The sequence below is a fragment of the Apteryx rowi genome, unplaced genomic scaffold (assembly GCF_003343035.1).
Source record: "Apteryx rowi isolate R43461 unplaced genomic scaffold, aptRow1 scaffold_44, whole genome shotgun sequence".
In the NCBI taxonomy this organism is placed as follows: Eukaryota; Metazoa; Chordata; class Aves; order Apterygiformes; family Apterygidae; genus Apteryx; species Apteryx rowi.
The window spans coordinates 2,812,888-2,831,628 of record NW_020450694.1 but is presented as its reverse complement, the minus strand read 5'-3'; the positions used below and the strand labels follow the sequence as shown (position 1 = coordinate 2,831,628).

At 40.3% G+C, this 18,741-nt stretch overlaps 1 protein-coding gene across 1 annotated transcript in view; it reads left to right on the top strand.

Annotated features, from left to right (window-relative positions):
- The window catches only part of PTPRT (protein tyrosine phosphatase, receptor type T), a 344,949-nt gene that overhangs the window by 44,197 nt on the left and 282,011 nt on the right, over window positions 1-18,741 (top strand). Inside the window, exons 4-5 of the mRNA XM_026076804.1 lie at window positions 10,239-10,510; window positions 16,805-16,886. Coding sequence (XP_025932589.1) covers window positions 10,239-10,510; window positions 16,805-16,886 — 354 coding nt within the window. The remainder of the gene's footprint in view (window positions 1-10,238; window positions 10,511-16,804; window positions 16,887-18,741) is intronic.

Here is an 18,741-nt window from a genome sequence, read left to right as displayed (position 1 = left end):
AATAGATAGCTAGACTGTGAAGATAATCGTGTGTTATTAGTCATTTCATGCCTGTTGACCATTACCCATATATCAAACATTCATGGGAAACACAACTTTTAAAACCAAAAAGAAAGTTTAATCCTAACTTTGTGCATGTCGTCCATGTTTAGGCATATCACAACATGTTTCAGTTCAGTGATTTGATATCAAGAGATGTCAGACCTTTGACATCTGTAATGTCTTGCTGCCTCCTTCTTCCTAGTAGAGTTGATGTTGCTGTGGATGTAATTAAATGTTATAATTCTTTAATTGCTTGTAATCACCAACTTAAATCATGATTTTCTTGAACCTGTATCTGCGTGGTTGGAGAGATTTTTATTTTTAGCCATGGTGTTTTAACAAGATATGAAATTCAGTTTTTAAAATCGGTAACATATTTGAAAACAAATCTATGGAACACACATAATAGCATTTACTTYTTCAGAAAAGTCTTTACTAGCCACTGCTTCTGAACTCATTTCTTCTTAGCAATTTCTTGTGAGAGAGTTTTTTAGCATCTGTTAATATATTATGGTCATTGAACAATTAGTTGTATGGCTTGAACTAAAAAAATTCAGTCAGTTTTATTGGAGGGTGTATACAGAGGCTACTTACAGAAATACTGCCATTTCTGTGAGAGAAAAATGACATTTGGCAGCAGTTTCATGCCACAGGTTAGAGCAGACAAGGAGGTTACTCAGCATCATTCTGCTGAATCTAGAGCATTCAGGTGGTGCCTGTAAAAGTTAGTAGGTCATGGAACTGTGTTTGCAAGAGGCTTTGAAAGGAGGCTTGCTGCTGGTCCTGCATCTCATTTCTGTTGGCCTTCTCTTTCAAGGCTCAGCTATAATAAAGCTCTGGCATGCTAAGAACAAGATTTGTGATGTCTTTAGACAAAGATGCTGTGTTGAATTGTGACCATTCCCTCTATTTTGTTTATTTGCTTGTTTAGTAACCTAAGCTTTAATAAAGTCTACTGTTTACTAAAGCATTAAGATAATGATTGACAGGACAGATAGTTGTCAGGCTACTGGAACTGAAAAGCAACAGAAGCTGTTCACAATTTTCAGGGTTTAGTGTATGTTTTCACCCATCTTAAAAGTTTAGCACTACCAAGTGATTTATACTATATGTATAAATACGGAATAAAGGTAGTCTCAAAGTATACTACAGCAGTGACCTTTGCAGCACTGAGTGCTGGCAGTGAATCCATTAAAAAGATTTTCATTGCTGAGGTTTACGGAATTGTTTCTGATTCGACAGCACACCACCATTTTTTGTTTCTCAGCAAACCTAGGCTTAAGGCTGTGGCAGTCGCTGTTTTATTAAAGAAGCATTTATGAGACATGGGAAGAAAATTCTAGAAATAACTGTAGAGCCTAGAGATAAGCAGGAGATATGCAGAGGAGTGGCCAGATAGCTGTGTCTTGGAAGCAATGGCTGTCCTGTGAGATTTGATGAACAAGGTTTCTGCTTTGCAAATCAGAACCTGAGTTTGATGAGGGAGAGAAGGTGATTTGCCCACTGATGCTATTCCGGCAAATACCAGACTCAAATGTTCTTTGGCTGATTTCCAAGGAGAGAAGGATGGTGCTCTGCATGCCCTTAGTCAGGCCCATTTAGGGATGTAGGTGGAAAGCAAAGCTGCCGTATTAACCTTGTACCGCTGAAGTGAGAAATTTTGTTATGTGTCTTCATGATAATCTGTGTCGTCCCTACTTTAGTCCAGAACTGTTACATGTGAACGCTCTCAGGAATCTCCTGAACCATGGTCTGGAATAAGCTCTTCTGGAGTCAGAAGTGTAGTTACGCTTTGCTGCTGTTTTCACATTCTATGCAGATGTTAATTAACCTTTACATGCTGATTTTCCACACTGAACCTAACAGTATTTTGGGTACAGGTACCCATATTGGGTACAGGCTATTAGAAAACACTCAGGGCTGTAGCTGGGGCTGGAAACTAGCTATGGAGAGAAGTCTCTATTTTTTTCTGACTAGTCATTGATGTAGTATTGCAATCAGTTCCTTGCCAGTTGGCTTTCAGCACCAGGATTTCTGCCTCAATGACCATGCCTACACGAGCAATTGAGATGAAGAGAAGTTCCTCCTGTGCTTAAAAATTTCCTCTTGCCTCTGCTGTGTTGGGTGCTATCACTCTCCCAAGGGCTTGTTCTCATTATTATTTTTCTAAGAGTTCTGCCTTCATATTTCAGTTTAATTTTCTTTGGACCAATGGAAAATATCCCTGTTTATCACTGAGAAAATTAGGAAGCTGCAATCCGAATCCTGCAYGCTAGCTTTACATTGCAGATATACCAACCTCTCTAATCGGTTGTCCTAGGTAAATATTATTGAGTAGTGTGAACAAGAGCTATACCTACACGTTACATTATAAGAAGAAAAATGCTTATAACAAACAGTAAGATGGCTAGTTTCACTTGATGATTTAAGTGTTTCTTATTAAGGTTAAAAAAATCATTCCTTTAACATATAGGTTCCCTTCCCAGGTACGATGGGGAAAAAAACAGCGTTATTATAGAGGTAAGAAAAACGAGCAAACACATTTTGGGTAGATTGCCCTTTGTATCACTGGTGCAGAATATCTTACAACCTAGAATGGACCACAAGCTTCTGGACTTTGAAACCTTTCTTTTATGAGACCATCTTTCTGTCCCTAAGAGAGCTGGGGTTTTGAAACTTCTGGCAAAATATTTCATCTGCAAACCATTCCTTCAGAGCCTCTTGCAGAAACCCAGCATCCATATTACTGCCTTTGGCTAATGTAGACCCTTCTGGGCTTTGCAGTCACTTGATCTCTTCCCATCTTGATTTCTTAGTTGAAGACGGTTTGTTGACTTGGATCTGCCAGTGTGTAAAGAGGCAGGACGCTAAAACACGTAAACATTTTTTTTTTTCTTTTGGGTTCCAATAGAAGTCCTTCTTTCTTCTGTCAAGGGTAGTTCAGTGATCCGCATTTTGGAGGTTAAACCCATGTTTAGATGTCACTCACTTCAGCACTTACTTCAGGACTGAATAAAGGGAAGTGGTTATTTAGCTGGAGGCCACTGCCAGGTTATTGGCATCTTTCAATGTCTGTGGGTCACCATAATTCAACCCTTGAAAGACATTTGTAAAAAGAATATAGTTTGGTAATACCTGTGATTTACTGGTAACAGTGTCTTGGATGCCACTGAAAATGCCTGTAGTCATTATGGCTCAATCAGTGGAATTGATGAAAAAGTCTACAGTTTGCAATTATGAAACTGTGGGGAACCTGGTTTCCCTATTTCGGAGTATTGTGCCTTGTAATTACTTGGTTTTATTATAAAATGAGAGCTGCAARCATCCCTCCTCCCAAGGACACTGTGAAAGGTGCAAGCCAGAACCACATTTGTTACACACCTAGTATTTCAGGGAGGGTATTTATGGCACAATCCTCTCTTTCTTTAAGTAATTACAGCAAATATTTGCAGTCACTAAAGTCATACGGGATAAGTCCTGTTCCCAGAGAAGATTTTCTTACAAAGAAAAACACAATTCTTTTCATGGCATAGATTTTCAGGAGAAAAACTCTTTACAAATAAAAAAAGACGATATCTTTAAAAAATGTCATCTTATCGTCTGACAGTCTCCCAAGTGAATGAATTGTCATCGTGAATTTTACTGAATTCAACTTGCAGCTCATATTCATATTTATCTGCGGATCAAGCTTTTTTTATTTCACTGGTAGATTAATTCTGTATGGCCCACATTTGAGAAATAAAACCCATGGGCCCGATTTTGTACAAATATTTGAAAAAGGGATAGCAACTGTGAGATATGCCTTGTTTAATTTTGAGTTTGTGCAAGCACTGCTGTCTGTGGTATATCAGTCAGAGGAAGAGATTGTGGCTTGCTCAGTTATACGTGAGTATGAAGAGTAGGGATATAAAAATGTGAAAAGTGTGAAGCAGGTGGGTAATCATAACTTTTCATAAAATAAGAATACGAATTAGGTGGCAGCAGCTTAAGCAAGTGCATGGAAATACTGTTTTTTTCCAAAGCGGTGCATAATTACACTGTAGAACCGATTGACACAAGGTATTATTCAAAACAGAAAGATAAAGTGACTCAAAAAAATTCTGGAAGGAAGATCCATTTGTGGCTGGTCAATGGAAGGGGTTGCTGCAGCTGTTGACTTAGAAAATCCCAAGAATGCCTGTCAGAAGCTGAAGTGGTATATTCCACTCCAAAGTGTCCTGTTCCTTGCGTTCTTTTGAAAATAGCCACTCTGTCGCTACCGGAAACCACATGTAGAGGTAGATGGACTTTTTTTCTTACATTATCCTTAAACATTTTCTTTCATACTTAGTGTAGATACTTTGCATTATCTGTTCTATGGCATTAAGATTCACTGAGAATATTATAAATATGTGCCTTTCAAAATATGCGTGAAAAAAGTCATATTTGGGAAGCTTACAAGAGAAGGCATGAGCTTGCTTAACTCACTAGAGGAGGTGCGTACTTTTTTGAACCCTCCTCCTGTAAAAATGTCCTATGATAAAGGACTTATTTTGTGCCATTCCTTCTGACTTCCTGGTCATTATACAAGGACTGGTACTGACCCTAATCCTAACCCATGGTGAAATACCAGGAAAGAGTCAAAGCACTCTTATGTAAGGAAGTGATATCTCACAAATCTATTGGATTAGTTTGATGAAGTAGAAGGAATGCAAGTAAAGCGTCTGTTATTAGATTTGACTTTCAAAGACAATGCAAAGGATTTCCAAAAGGCATTCAAGAGGACTTTTCTTTAAAGGCTTGAGGCTGCTGTAGAAGAAACAAGGTGCTTAGAAGATCCACAGGTAAGAAGCAAAGACTAGGAGTTAACACTTGCTCTCTCAGTGGTCGAGGCTGGAGCACTTGCCATGTGAGGGGGGCTGAGGGACCAGGGCTTCTTCAGCTGGGGAAGGGAAGGCCACGGGGGACCTAATAGTAGCCCCCCAGTGCCTGCAAAGAGGTTATCAAGAAGACCGAGCCAGCAGCACGTGCTTTACAGCAGCCTGTGGCTGGACGATTAGAGACAAAGGGCATGAACTGAAACGAGACGTTCAGTGTGGATATAAGGCAAAACCATGAGGACAGTAAAACATTGGAACAGGTTGCCCTAAGAGTTTGTGCAGTCTCTGTCCTTTCAAGACGTAACTGGATAAAGCCCTGAACAACCTGGTCTGACCTTGTGGCTGACCCTGTTTTGAGCAGGAGGTTGGACTAGAGACCTCCTGAGGTCCCTTCCAACCAGAGCGATCCTCCAGTTCTTTGTTCTGCCAGAACAATGTCAGGTGTCAGATGTTTAATTTCTTGAAGAAAGGTTTCTTCTTTGGAAATAAATGAGCAAAACCGGTGTCTAAAAAACATGTTCATGCATCTGATGGAGCTGGTGGAAAGCCCACTATTGTAATATTGGAAGGAGTTTGTTATTTAAAAGGACAGTCTGTACCTGATTTTGATTTTTTGGGTTTCAGAAGTCTCTTTTTGCAGTCAAGCATTTTGACAGCATTCTTTTCAAGTTTACATTCGGTCTTTAATGGTTGCTATAATTTCACTTTTAAACAGCACAGTTCTTCAAAGCCAGCAGTGAAACAGCATCAACTGAGGTCTGTCTGGTGATCACGAGGGGTTCTCAGTGGCTCATTTCTTCAGCTGTCATTTGTCAGAACACACTCATGTAATCTTAATGAACAATGTGCAAAGCCATTAAAAACTCAATTATGGCTTTCTTTTTACTGCAGACGTGAGAAAATGCAATCATAAAGTGCTGATGTGTAAACACAATAGCCACCATCTGCTACAGAGTAGCATTTCAGCTCCAAAAAGAGGATATATGTTGCAGATGCATCAATAATAGGAGGCTTATCAAGGCATCATTATGCACCAAGCAGGGGAAAAATTGAAATTTATGGCCAGCTAGAGAGCACTTCATGGTTTAATTCCCCAATTTTCAGTGGTATGTTTAATAACTAGGAGAGAGTGCCGTTTTATGTTCCCTGTCGTTTGAACGGATTTTTAAAAATGAATTTATTTACAATCTTCCCTTCCTCCTTGTTTCTGACTGATCTGAACATAACAGGTTTATTTTGGGTTCTTCAGGAAGCTGGCAAAACCAGCAGGATATTAATTAATCTAACCTGTTGATCCAAGAGCACTAAATTAAATTGACCTGATATTCAGTCTGCTTTAACGAGCATATACTTCTGTGTCCAATAAATCTGAAGACCAGATTTTACACAACATAGGTAACTTTTTCTCCCCCAGGCTCTTTTTTTTCAGTTCAGTGTCTATTTTATGACATTTGAACTTTCCAGATGAAGGAAAGCAAAAGAACAAGGCTAATGATTTTTATTACTGTTATTTTTCAAAATCGAATATGCAGTGGTCTAAATAAAAGAGTTTGTCCAAGGTAACCTTTTGCAGATTCCTGCCTGGAGTCATTTAAGAGGCTTTCAGTCATGCATTGATCAATAATTTCCATTTGTGACATGTTAATTCATTCCCTAGTTCTTTATATGGGAGCGGAAAATGTGACAAGTGGTTTGTTGGTGCCAGACCAGATTGCACCTCTTTTATTTGCACATACAGGCCTATAAATTGAGAATAACTCTCATCAGCTTCAATTTTGCATTCAGCCTAAAGAAGGCTGTCAAACTCTGAATCACAATATGCCAGTTTTTTGTTAAAGATAATAAGGAAAAAACGCTCAGGTCCTTAAAAGGCAGCTTTGGAATTTATTTTTTTCTGGTGAGAACAAGGTTTATGATCTCAGACCTACCACTGAGTGCTGCATCCTGCCTGAACAAGCCTCACTGTGCATGGGCATTTGTAAGAGGCCGGTGGAGCCCAGCTGTGGGTCTTGGTTGTGCATCTCGGAGCATGCAGGGCAACCTTTTGACCATCCTAGTGGACGAGGGAAGGGATCTCCAGCTGAGTTCATGCTGGGAAAAGAAAAATGAAAAGCTTGTCCAACTGGGTCTATTTTGGAAGCCTGTGTGTTGTATACAGGGTATAATTTATTCACAACAACTACATTTTGTAGACAGGCATATTCTTTTATCCTTTATTGACTATAGTCTTTAAACCTATACGTTTACACCCACTGCTAATGCTGGCCTCGAGGGCGCTGTGTCTTGACTGGCCAGGGAAGGCATTTTGGGGGGGGGAAGCTGCCGTATGAAGCCTCTGTAGAAGTGAGGAATGTGGTACAGACCGAAGATGACAAACTGATTTAACCATGGTGTTGAGTGCCTTTCTCCACTGGATATGGCACTGTAAGTGGAAATTTCTCATGTTTTCCTCTGTTGCATAAAATAATCCATTTTACCAGGATTTAACTGGAGACAGTTAAATCTCTGGGCTTACTCTGTAAAAAAAAAAAAATAATAATAATAATAATAAAAAAAAAAGAAACTATGTATAATCTGAATAGGGCAATTAACAAGTTTGTAAGGTTATTCTTTCAGTAAAATAAGACTGTAGTGTAATTATTTTGTGAAGTGGTTTTTGGCGCACAGATATTTTACGTGCTCCTGTTGTGCCAGTCGCTGGAAGCTGGCTCCATACTCCTCCTAGATACTCAGCAGTTGCACAAAAGGCCATTGTCATACCACGAATAGCTTGTGATTCATTTTGTTGTGGGTGGCAAAAAATAAAAATGTAATTATTGCTTTGAACTTTATATAAAGCTGATGTTTTTCTCCCAGAGGAAAACTCATTATTTTTATACATGAATCTGGAAAAGTGAAATACTCCCTAACTTTTTCTGTCATTGAAACACTTGTCTACCCCAGTGCGGTTCAAGACCCAATTGTGTTAGACACAGTACAGCTTCAGAGTAACTTTAGGGTAGGAATCCTTTTATAATCTAAATATGAAAGAGAGGTGAAGGACACCCAGAAGCGATATGACTTGCCCATGATTCAGTYGGCAATGGAGCAGAAACCAGTTTTCTTGAGTTCCTACCCACCGTTGCAGTCACTTGGTCAAAAACCCGTGGGATGCATAAAAGCTCTGCTTTTCTTTATTGAGTAATTTAATTGGCTGTGTCATCATCCTTGAATCTGAGATCTGGCAAATGTACAAGTTGTCTTCATCCTGTATTGTGCAACTTCTCTACATGACATTAAAATGCTGCAGGCAGTGCATTTCACAGCAACTACTGTACTCCTCCATGGGAAAAATCTGCTGCTGTTACTCAGCATTTGTATAGTGCCTTTCCTCCCAGATCCTTAGTARGAGAGTAGTATCATTCTTTCTTCATTTATAAAGGTAAATGAGGCAGACTACGTGTACTGTCAAAGATCATGGAAGTGTGGAATATTTAGTCTGGGAAACCAGGCCATCCAGCCTGCTGCCTTAGCCACTGGGCCATGCTGCCTCTTCCAGCCCGTTGGCAGCTGTGCTTTCTGGTGCTAAGTTATCCTGGCCCATAGAAACTGAATCCAAATCTCAGTTTCTCAAAATTTGGTTTATTTGGGTGGATTTTTTTTAAAAAAAGTATGTATACAGTACTCTGTTAAAGCTTCCCTCATTTAATTGAAGGAGGGGGTTTTATGGTTGCCTGGGAGCAGAATTAGGTCAACAGGGAGCATTTAACCAAACCCTATCTTTTGGACTTTGATTGTTAGAGAGAAATTGCAAAGTTTGGATTCCGCTGTTAAGTTTCTCAAAGTCCTCGCTGAGTTTCTTGATTTGGGGCTGTTTTGATTTTCAGCATATCGAGATGAAAGATAGAATTACCCGAGAGCGTCTTGCCCGTAGCTTTTCGTCCTGCTTAGTAAAGCCTCTTCCCCAGCTGGGCTTGCATTGTGCTTGAATTTTCTGAGGTCTCTGGAGTGTCTGATTTCTTTATGAAAGATTGACTTTCTTCTGCATCCATGCATCTCAGTCCTTTACAAAATGCCTATATATCATATAAACACAGGAAAAAAAGCAAACAGTTTTGTGGGAGAAAGTTGCTGGTGTCTATTGATACAAGTTTAGAATATATGGCTTTTCACTGCACAGAATTGATCAGAATTTTTATCTGGCTCACCTGAGTGTCTGCCACACTACTACAGCATGGGATAGGGAAAGTCAATAGGTTAGAAGCGGGGCAAGCCTTTTCCAACTCAATCTTCTGTGAACTGCAAGAAGCCAGCAGAGAAATACGTTTGAAGCATGACTTGGCAGCAGCATGAGAACTGAGAAGTGTCAAGAGGGCTACATTTGATTAAAAATTATCATGCCTGGCTGCTGACACACAGATTTTTTTACTCCCCATTCCTCTGTATTTCCTTCAGCTTTTTCTGTGTGTGTCTGCACACACATAAAGCAGTTCCTTTAAACAGAAGTGAATCAAATAACTCTCATAATGTTTTTCCTTATTGCTAACATTTGTCACCTTGATGTATCTGTGAAGAGATGAGTCAAGACACAATGTGCTGCAAAATAACTGCCTGATGAATCCAGACATGAGTTCAACATCCAGTGCCGTGGTTAATATGATGCAAGCTTCAGGGTTAACAAACTCATCAGTTGCTTCAGTGTGTATTTCCCTCCCTAAATTCAGCCTGTCCTTCCCTCCCAGAAGCGCAATTGTCCTTGTTGCATTATTTCTACTTGAGATGTTGCTAACAAGTCTAATCCAACTGGACCCTGAAAACTGGGATTTTGTTAACACATTGCACCCTCCGAAAGCTGATAGAGCCAAGATGCAGGGTTAGCAAATATAGATTGGCTTGAAGTGGATAAGTGCCATGTAGACTTCCACCAGCTGAGGGTTTGGTCCGTTGTTGTAGTCTTCTGTTCTCAATGTGCCTTTGGGAAGGGAGGTACGTGGGTATGCGCTAGGAGAGCTGTGCTGCTGCTTTGACTGTGGATGTGCTTTTGTTTAGAGTGACTTTTATTATAAGGTTATAAAATAATACAAGCAAAACAGATTTTTTTATTTGTTTTTTAAATTATATAATTATGGCAGTGGTAGTTGGCCCTGAATCTGTTTATCTCTACCCTGTAATTTTAATATCCTTTCTTTTTGTTACCTAACTTCTAACATAAAATAGCTAGTTTGAGTTCTCCAGACGAATGTTTCGCTTTCTGGCTTTTGAAGAATTGCGTACGTCTTTGATGGAACTGCTGTTGTTGAAAGAGCCAAACAAAAACCCCTTTTTCTTCTCTTTCCATTTTCCCTTTGCTGTCTATAGGCTCCTTCATGATGGTAAACAGCTCTGGACGGGCATCTGGGCAGAAAGCTCACTTGCTTTTGCCTACATTGAAGGAAAATGACACACATTGCATCGACTTCCACTATTACTTATCCAGCAGAGACCGTTCCAGTCCTGGCTCTCTGAATGTCTATGTGAAGGTGAACGGTGGACCGCAGGGCAATCCCATATGGAATGTGTCAGGGATTGTTACGGAAGGCTGGGTGAAGGCGGAACTTGCCATCAGTACGTTCTGGCCACATTTTTATCAGGTATGAATTTGTAATACTTTCTGCTCTTACTCCTTTGGAAGTTTGGCTAGGTATGAGCCAGGCTAGGCTGTGGTTAGCAATAGGTATTCTGCAAGTTTAATTCTGTTTTTTTTTTTTACAAGTTTATTTCTGATTTTTCCCCCCCTTTTTGTGTCAGAGTGAGTTTACATATAGCAGTTTTATAAGAAGAGGTGATTTAGACATCTTTACATGTTTCTTCCCTCTTCAGCCTTTTTCTTGGGAAGCTGCTAGGTCACAGAGTGAAGGACTGCTAGAGTCAGATTATTGGAAAGTTAACACCCACTTATGTCTTGAAGTTGGCGCATAAACAGATTTGTACTGGCACTTTCCATGATGCTTTGCAAATGTAAATTTGCAAGTGGCTGTCTAGATGTTTAACTGGCTTTCTCCGCATAAGCTTGCTTGACCTGTTTTTGGACCTTGGTTGATTCCATGTGAGTGAATGCTTAACATTTGCTCATTCGGCTTTGCATCTGGGTTCCTGCTGCCCATATAAGGGGCATAGGTACATAAGGTACTAATAAAAGCTTGTACCATGTTTACAAAATGAGCAGACTTCACCCAATCCTTCTTTTATCTCCCTTCCTTTGTTTTTTAATTTTTTTTTTAAAGCCTTGCTTGTACCATAGTTTTGCTTGTTCTCTTAGGAGATTTTTTCCATGAGTTGTTAAAGCAGTCATTTCCATGGTTTCCTGAGGTTTCACCCATGCCCAAGTGTAGGAAGTAGTCAGACATGACCTGTACTGGGAGTCTTTCAGTTCTGCCAGGATTAATGATCCCGGCAACTCGAGAGCTCGGGTGTCTTTGCCTGGAGGAAGGATGAATGGAAGTTGTGTAGAACTTCCGTTCTGTTGGTGGCAACTTCTGTGATCATCTGCGTGCGAGTCTGTGTTCGTCTTAAGAAAGATCCAAGCTACTTGTTTCATTCTGTGAAGTCTTGATTCCTTGAGTAGATACAAAAGCTGACTCTCTTTCTTTGACTATAGGGGCTTGAACAAATATATCATGAAAGACTGTTCACGTGCTTAGAACGTGGCTGGTAAAAAGTTCTCTGTGATAGTACTAAATTTAATGGTACCCGTGACCTGGCTTACAAAGCAGACTGCTGGTGTTGCAGCTGTATCTACACGTGTTCCTGTTGTAAGGAGTAACTGTACCATCGTGAAATGGTAAAAGTGCTTCAGTTGTTAAAGGTCCCTAAAACCTGTTTGATTAGGAGTACGGTGTCAAAGTGTGTAGCGTGTGTGTGACTTCTGAGTGACCACACTCACTCAAGAGCCATCTCGCTGGACCTTGCTGCCTGTTGCCAGTACCTGACTGTATTTAAAGCTATGGAGAGATGTGGCACAATCCACCATAGCTTCTGTATCTGATACGAGCAGCTCACCTCCAAGTGCTATTTAGGAGGTTGATGCAGTCAATAGCTTTAGTGATGTTTAGGGTTAGAGAAGCTGCCTGAGCCCAAATGTGTGGGGCGCACATCATGGCTGCTGCCTCCTCAAGGCTGCTTTCTCAAAGGCCGCCTGGAACTAAGCTGTCTCTACGAAGAGGGTTTCTTTAGGTGGTGGCTTTGTTTTTGTTTTAATACTTGTTTGCCTTGCTTTCGGGCAGTGAGGTGCTTGAGGACAGAGAGGGTTGCCATTTGGGGCGGCAGGGAGTAGATTTGCAGTTAACTTCAGGGGTTTAGCCAGGGAAAAACTCACAATCAGACTGATTTTCCCTAGAGAAACTTACTGCTTCCTCATTTTAAACAAGCACAAAATTGAGTATTTTAGTGTGCAAGTTTTTTCTTTTCTTCTCTCTTTTTTTTTTTTGATTGCATAAATTTTCTAGCTACTAGAAAATTTAGTTGTCCAACTCACAGGGGAGGACTTGAAAATTCATGGTGCAACTTTCCGTTGTTTTAGTTTTAATGAGAGACGGTGGCACATAATGGACTCACGTACTTCTCATTAAGTGTTGGGGCACCAAGACAAAAAGCTGGGGAAGTAATTGCATCCCACACCTTGCAGGAAAAGGAGATGCACATATGAGACTACTGAATGACAGGAGTGAAATGGGAATTTAGTACAGAGAAAGGTCTGAAGAGGTAGAGAATATTTTGTGGATAGACAACAGCAGGTAGAAAAGCTTTTTTTTTTTTTTTTTTTGGTCTTTTTTTTAATAACTGGGTAGGAGGTCTTTAAAATTCTGAGCTAAAGTAGAAAGCTTTAATATTCCGCCTTTGAAAGAGTTGGGGATATCAGCAAAGCCCAAAGCTGTGCACTGAGCCGGGGGGCAGGAAGGGACAGGGAGGTGGAAAGGGGGATTTTGAGGGCTGAGCACGATTTGGCACGTGTTCTGAAATCATATTAAAATTCTTGATACTGAGTTCATATTAACGTGAACCTGGTTATGACCCCAAATCTGCTTCATAGCGGATGCTCTAAAGAACTAAAGAAAAGATGATCTTTCACCATGATAATCAGTGCTTGAGAAGCCTGGAAAAGATAGTCTGATCTCCTGCTAAGAGATATCCTACTCTTAGATATACCCATCCTAGGCTTCCTGAGCATTAGTTACTTCTCTTGCAAGTCCTTTTGCAGGTCAAGTTTGTTTTTTCTGAATAAAAGTCCTTTAAATCAAACAAGAACAGTTTGAAAGCCAGCAGTAACTGGCTGGGAGTAGCTCCTTCCCGGAAAACACAGATTCTTTTTTTTTCCCCTTTTTTTCTTAAAAAAAAAATTTTTTTTGATAGGTAGAGGTTGACGTTTCAGTCTGCTTATATTTGTATTCTTAATCCTTAAATGTGGCTTTAAAAAACTTTTTTGAGATCTATCCCACTCTTTCATCAGGCCCTAATTTTATCAACCATCCTTTGTGGACAGCCTGCAATCTAATGGATTTCTACATTTAATCAAGGTGAAAAAGGAAGAAAAAAATTTAAGCTCACAAAAGCGAAGAGGGAAAACATCATCAAGGACTTTTGCAAAATTATTGTTGGTTGACAGCCTAATGGCACGCTGCAAGCTAAAGGAGGCCGACAGTGGCAGGATGACAAAAGCTGGGCTGTCCTGATGCCTGGGGAGTATCTCTCTTCACACTCACCATCTCACATACGCCATAGGAGTCTTATGTGTCAGCTTTAAATCAGAATTGCGTGCCTGGAGAACTCTGCGCACAAGAGCCCTGAGAGCATGTTCCCTATTTGAAAGGCACTAGATAACGCAGCAAAAATTGCCTTTCTCCTAAATAATGAAACCGGTGTCAGGGAAAATGTGGTGGCTTCTCTCAACACATGGAAACCACACCGTCGCGAATCACGACATGCATCGAAATATCTGTCATGAGAAATTGGAAGCCRGCTGCCTTGTGGCCGAGGCTTTGGCAAGTGCTCTGGGCTTTGGAGATGGGGCTAGCGCAAGACGAGCGACCCAGCCCGATGCCATGCTTTTAGGCCTGACGCTCCTGCGCGAAGGCCGTGTGAGTCAACCAGATCCAAAAGCACTCTGCTGAGATATGAACGTGGTGGAGATTTATAATGTCTACCCTAGAGTTAGGCATACTTGGATTCCCAGCCTGCATGTGTTTTTAGTGTAGCAAACATAGCCATAAGAGTACTTGGAGAAAGTTAATGTGTGTAATTCTGAATTATTGCTTGCCATAAGGAGGAACTGAGTCCCAGAATGCACCAAGGGCAGCGTTGTCTGCGGGAAGAGGCCTTTTGATGTATAGCGAGGAACGTTATTGATCCGTGCCTGAAGAATACTTGTATCACAACAGATGAGCCAGGCTACTTTGCTAACACAGACGTTGCTGGTATATAGCAGCTGTGAAATGTAGGGTTGTTTATTGGTAAGGAAACATGAAATGGCTTGGTTTTTGCAGTTCTCAGGGGCATTTAAAAATGCTTTTTAACAGTAAAGCTTTGCATTTTGTCAGCTGTATTGTGTTCTGAGAAGTTCCTTAAATATAAAACACTGTTAAAAGCCTGTATCTCAACCCTTACATTACTTTTCCCATTGAGGTTAAAAGGACATGAGAGACGTTCAGCGTTGAGTTTGCAGCAACGGACCTTGTATGTGCATGGGTTTCTGCCTCCTCCTCTTCACCGGGTCCCAGTTCTCTGTCTCCGGGGATGCCTGTGTGCTCCCATGCTCTGGCTTTGATAGGGCTGAGATGCTGCACAGTGCAAAACAGGCCAGCGATGTGGATGTTTGAACTGAGAAGTAAAGAGAAGATTTGAGCGTGGAGCAGGACAGATAATAAAACGCTCTGTTAAAACAATATTGTATGAATTGAGAGGAATCCTCCACTCTTTTCAGTGGATTCTGCACCAGTGTGGAGATTAAATGCATGGGCTTTCTGTCACCTGAAGCAGTGACRCCAGTGGCTTGGGTTATATTGCACGATATTAAAGGCTCTGTACAGGTCAGTAATTAACAGAGCACCGTTCTCCGTTTAGTGGTGCTTACTTTTGCTACCTGCTCATAGCTGATGCCAGCACTTTGGAGAGCTTTTTGTTCCCAGTCCCAGCACTCCGAGGAAGTAGGTTTGAGGGAAATTGGGGATGGAGTTTAGCATGGCTTAGAGCTTCTCACAAATGCTAAAATAAGTTTTAGTAACTGTGAAGTTGCCATTAGTAATCTTGTGTTTGAAGGAAGCTGCAGTAGTTCCTTAGGTGACCTTCCCAGGAGGTACAATTTGTATCATGAATGACATCTCATTTTACAAAATTAATCATAATTTCCATATTATGGATATACACTGCACTATTAGTCTTTAGAGTTCCTAGAAAATCTATCAAGGACCTTTCATCACTCAGAGCACTTGTTAATTTTTTTCGATCATTATTTTCTCTTCCAGAGATTTGCTTCCTTCTTCTACCTTTCAGACAGTCTATTTTTTTCCACCCTCCTCTGGTGTAGAATTCTCTTTTTACATTTTGTTAGCAGCTGAGCTTTTCTGAATTTATTTTTGTATTCCACCTGGTTTTATCATGCCTTTTTTCTAAAGAGACTTTGAGGAGATCTCCTGTTTGGCTGTGTTTGGAATTGGAGGAACAGATTTCAGGTAGTCTTGGGAGCATGAGCAGAAACTAAGTTCTGGAAGCTCAAATGCAAAGCTGAATGATTAACAAAATATTTGTACCTATGAAGTACACACTGCTCTACTTTAATAGCCTGGGCATTCAGTGATAACCATTTGGACTGTTGAATATTTTACTATATTTAGTCTTCTGATGGAGGAGATGAAAAAGAGGCTAAGTAGTGACAAACAGGGCCTATCAACTTCTGTTTAGACTGGAAATTAACAGTGTTAAAAGCTGGCTTGAAGCGGTTAACAGACTTTGTGTATACCATATTTGATACTAATTGTTCCTGAATTTTAGTTAGCTTATTTGGCAGTAGTTATTTTAGTTTTAATAATTTCTTTATTAGTCTTTTAGCTTTTTTCTGAACTCTTTTCAAGTAGTCTGTATATTTTTAGTAACTTGATGCTCCAAATTAAGACAGGTTTCCAGGTGCGTTCTCAGAGTCATAGAAAAGAGTTATGTTTTTGTTTGCCTGTAATATTTGTGTATTCAGCCCCAAATTAGTGGAACATTTTCATTGTCCAGATACATAAACAAAATAAGCCTAATTAGTGTAACATTAACGTAGAGAAATATTACGTATGAGCTTTTTAAGCTAATTCATTCTCAAAGCATATTAGTTTCATCCAGAGAAAGGCAGAGAAACTACTTTATTTTTAGTATTTTGGGGAGAATCTTATTTCAGTGCAGTAGCTGGAACCCAGGGTCATCCATTGCTCATAGTTTGCTCGCTGGCCCTGCGATGGCTTACGCGCCAAACCAAGGTTTCCTGCATAGGAATCCATGCAGGGTTATTGATTCGGTTAGGTAATTTTGTTTCGTGAACAGCATTCTCCAACTTTCAGAAGCATACTAAGAACAAGATGTCAAATGACTACCCACGAGCTGTTGCACTGGTGCTTAAATTAAATACGTTTGTGTGTATCCATGGAATGGTTTTTTTGCTCCTCCAAATGAAAGAAGCGCATAACTCTCTAATTGTAATAAATGTTACTGTAACTTTTTGTTTCCTATATCGGACAGACTTTCAGTCTTTAATATGCACATGCATGCTGAATTGCATCTGTATCCCATCACTGTTAATGATGAAATGCCTTGAGTGGTTCCGACACTGGAACAAGAGTGGAATGGGGTGACTGGCCAAATGGCTAGGGCAGCTATTCCTTTGTAAGAAAACCTTTTCTTATTTTGTATTTCAGGTGATATTTGAATCYGTCTCCTTGAAAGGACATCCAGGGTACATCGCTGTGGATGAAGTCAGAGTTCTTGCCCATCCATGCAGTGAGCATTCTTTGGTCTTTTCTTTTTAACCWTGTTAATGTGTTATATAACAGGTTTTGCAGTCTAGATGAGTGACTTACCCAGTTCAGTCAACTCTAAAATGTCTTCTTGAGTCCCTCTGAGAGAATCGGCCTTGCATAAGTACGTAACTTTGCAAGTTGTGCAAAAGGCAAAGCTGCTCTGGATCTATAGCTAGTGCCAGAATGTCTGTGGAAATCTCTCGTCCTCTCTTGTTAAGACAACATAAAACTCTGATTGTTTTGTTGTTTCTGAATCACACCCCTGAAGAAAAAGATCCAAAAAGCTTCTGATAGTATCCTATGCAGTTAACTTAAAAAAATCTAAAAAAATAAAAATAAAAAATCAGTATTTCCTTCATTAAAGGATGGATCCAAGAGGTATCTCTTGAAACAAAAGTTAAGCTCACTCAGCACCTCCATGCAGATTTAAAACRTCTTATTCAGCCAATACACTTGCACAGGAGTGGAGACTAATGCAGGTTCGTTACGCCATTCAAAATTACTAGTACTGTGTTTTTTCTATCCTGGTCACAATACATCCAGTCTAGATTTTTGTACTTAAAAAAGCCCTAAATCTCAGCCTTTGGGTCTGAGCTGCTTTGGTTTTTGTGTCCACAGTTTGGTTTGAGGACTTTTGTATGTGTGTATTGTATATGTAGTATAGAGTCTCTTCTGAAGATTTTAAGAGCCTTCATGTTCTTTAATGAGTTTAGATATGCTTTGTGATTTTCTTCTTCAAATATTTTAATGTCCTTATGAGTAATCTGTAATGACCCCATGCCTTTTAATGCTTAAGTTATTAGATGTTTGGTATTCAAATGCAGTTTTGGATGATACCCTGATTTTATTCCTCATTTGATGCTGCAAATTCAGCGAGCCTGGTGTCATTTGGAAAGGCAGCACCAACCCCTTCCAGAGTTTTACCGCCTGTCTCGCTAGTTTGTGGTTTCAGTAAGGCGGTGGCAGCTGCTGTGCACAAGCGAATCGCATGGGTCCTGTCTGGGGGGTGAGATCAGCTGGTTTCCTTGCAATACAAAATTTCAAAGAATAGCTGCCATTCAGTGCGACAGCCATGGTGCTGCTCAAGCTTAACAGGACGTTTCTGATAACTGCAATATGGATAATTGCTGTTTAACTAAATTATATTTATCATGTGCTCATTTCTGAGGCCTTTGGGTGCATTTACTTCATTAAGAAAAACGTGCAATCAGTATTAACCAGCTGCTGCTGCTAACTGGCAGCGTCCAAACAAATCCCCCCCCATGGCGTGCTCGCTCCGCAGCGCGTTGGGTGCTGGCTGATCCCTGTCCTGGCGGGGAGGCTGATAAAGCCAAGCGAAACCTGGACAAGAAAGTTAGGTGATTTAAAAAGGAGAAAGGATGCAGCGTTAGACCCCCGCTTATTGAAGTATTTAAACTGCTGTTTAAGTCCATTTCTCCAAGTAAATGAAGGGGTCTCTGCAAAATTATGTATGATCTTAATGTTCATTTAGTGAATAAGAGTGCTTTTTTGAATTGAAGTCTCTATGAAAATATATAACATTTATGCATATAGAGACAACACAGTTGTCAGCACGTTCGTTCAGTGATAAAAAGTCATGCGTTCAGCAGCTGATCTTTGAATCGTGCTCTTCCAGTTCATTGAGAATTGCTGCGTAGCTTTGAAAATACGGGCAGGGAGTTTTGATGTCGACTGAACTGCCTTTTAGCCTTTCACACAGAGTCTGTGTGCATTGCTTAAAAAGATCAACTGAAGCGCTTCACGTCCTTGCTAATTTTAGAAAGAAGCGTGCATCGTTCCCAGTCAGGTCATTTCTGAATGTGTCAGCTGCCTTT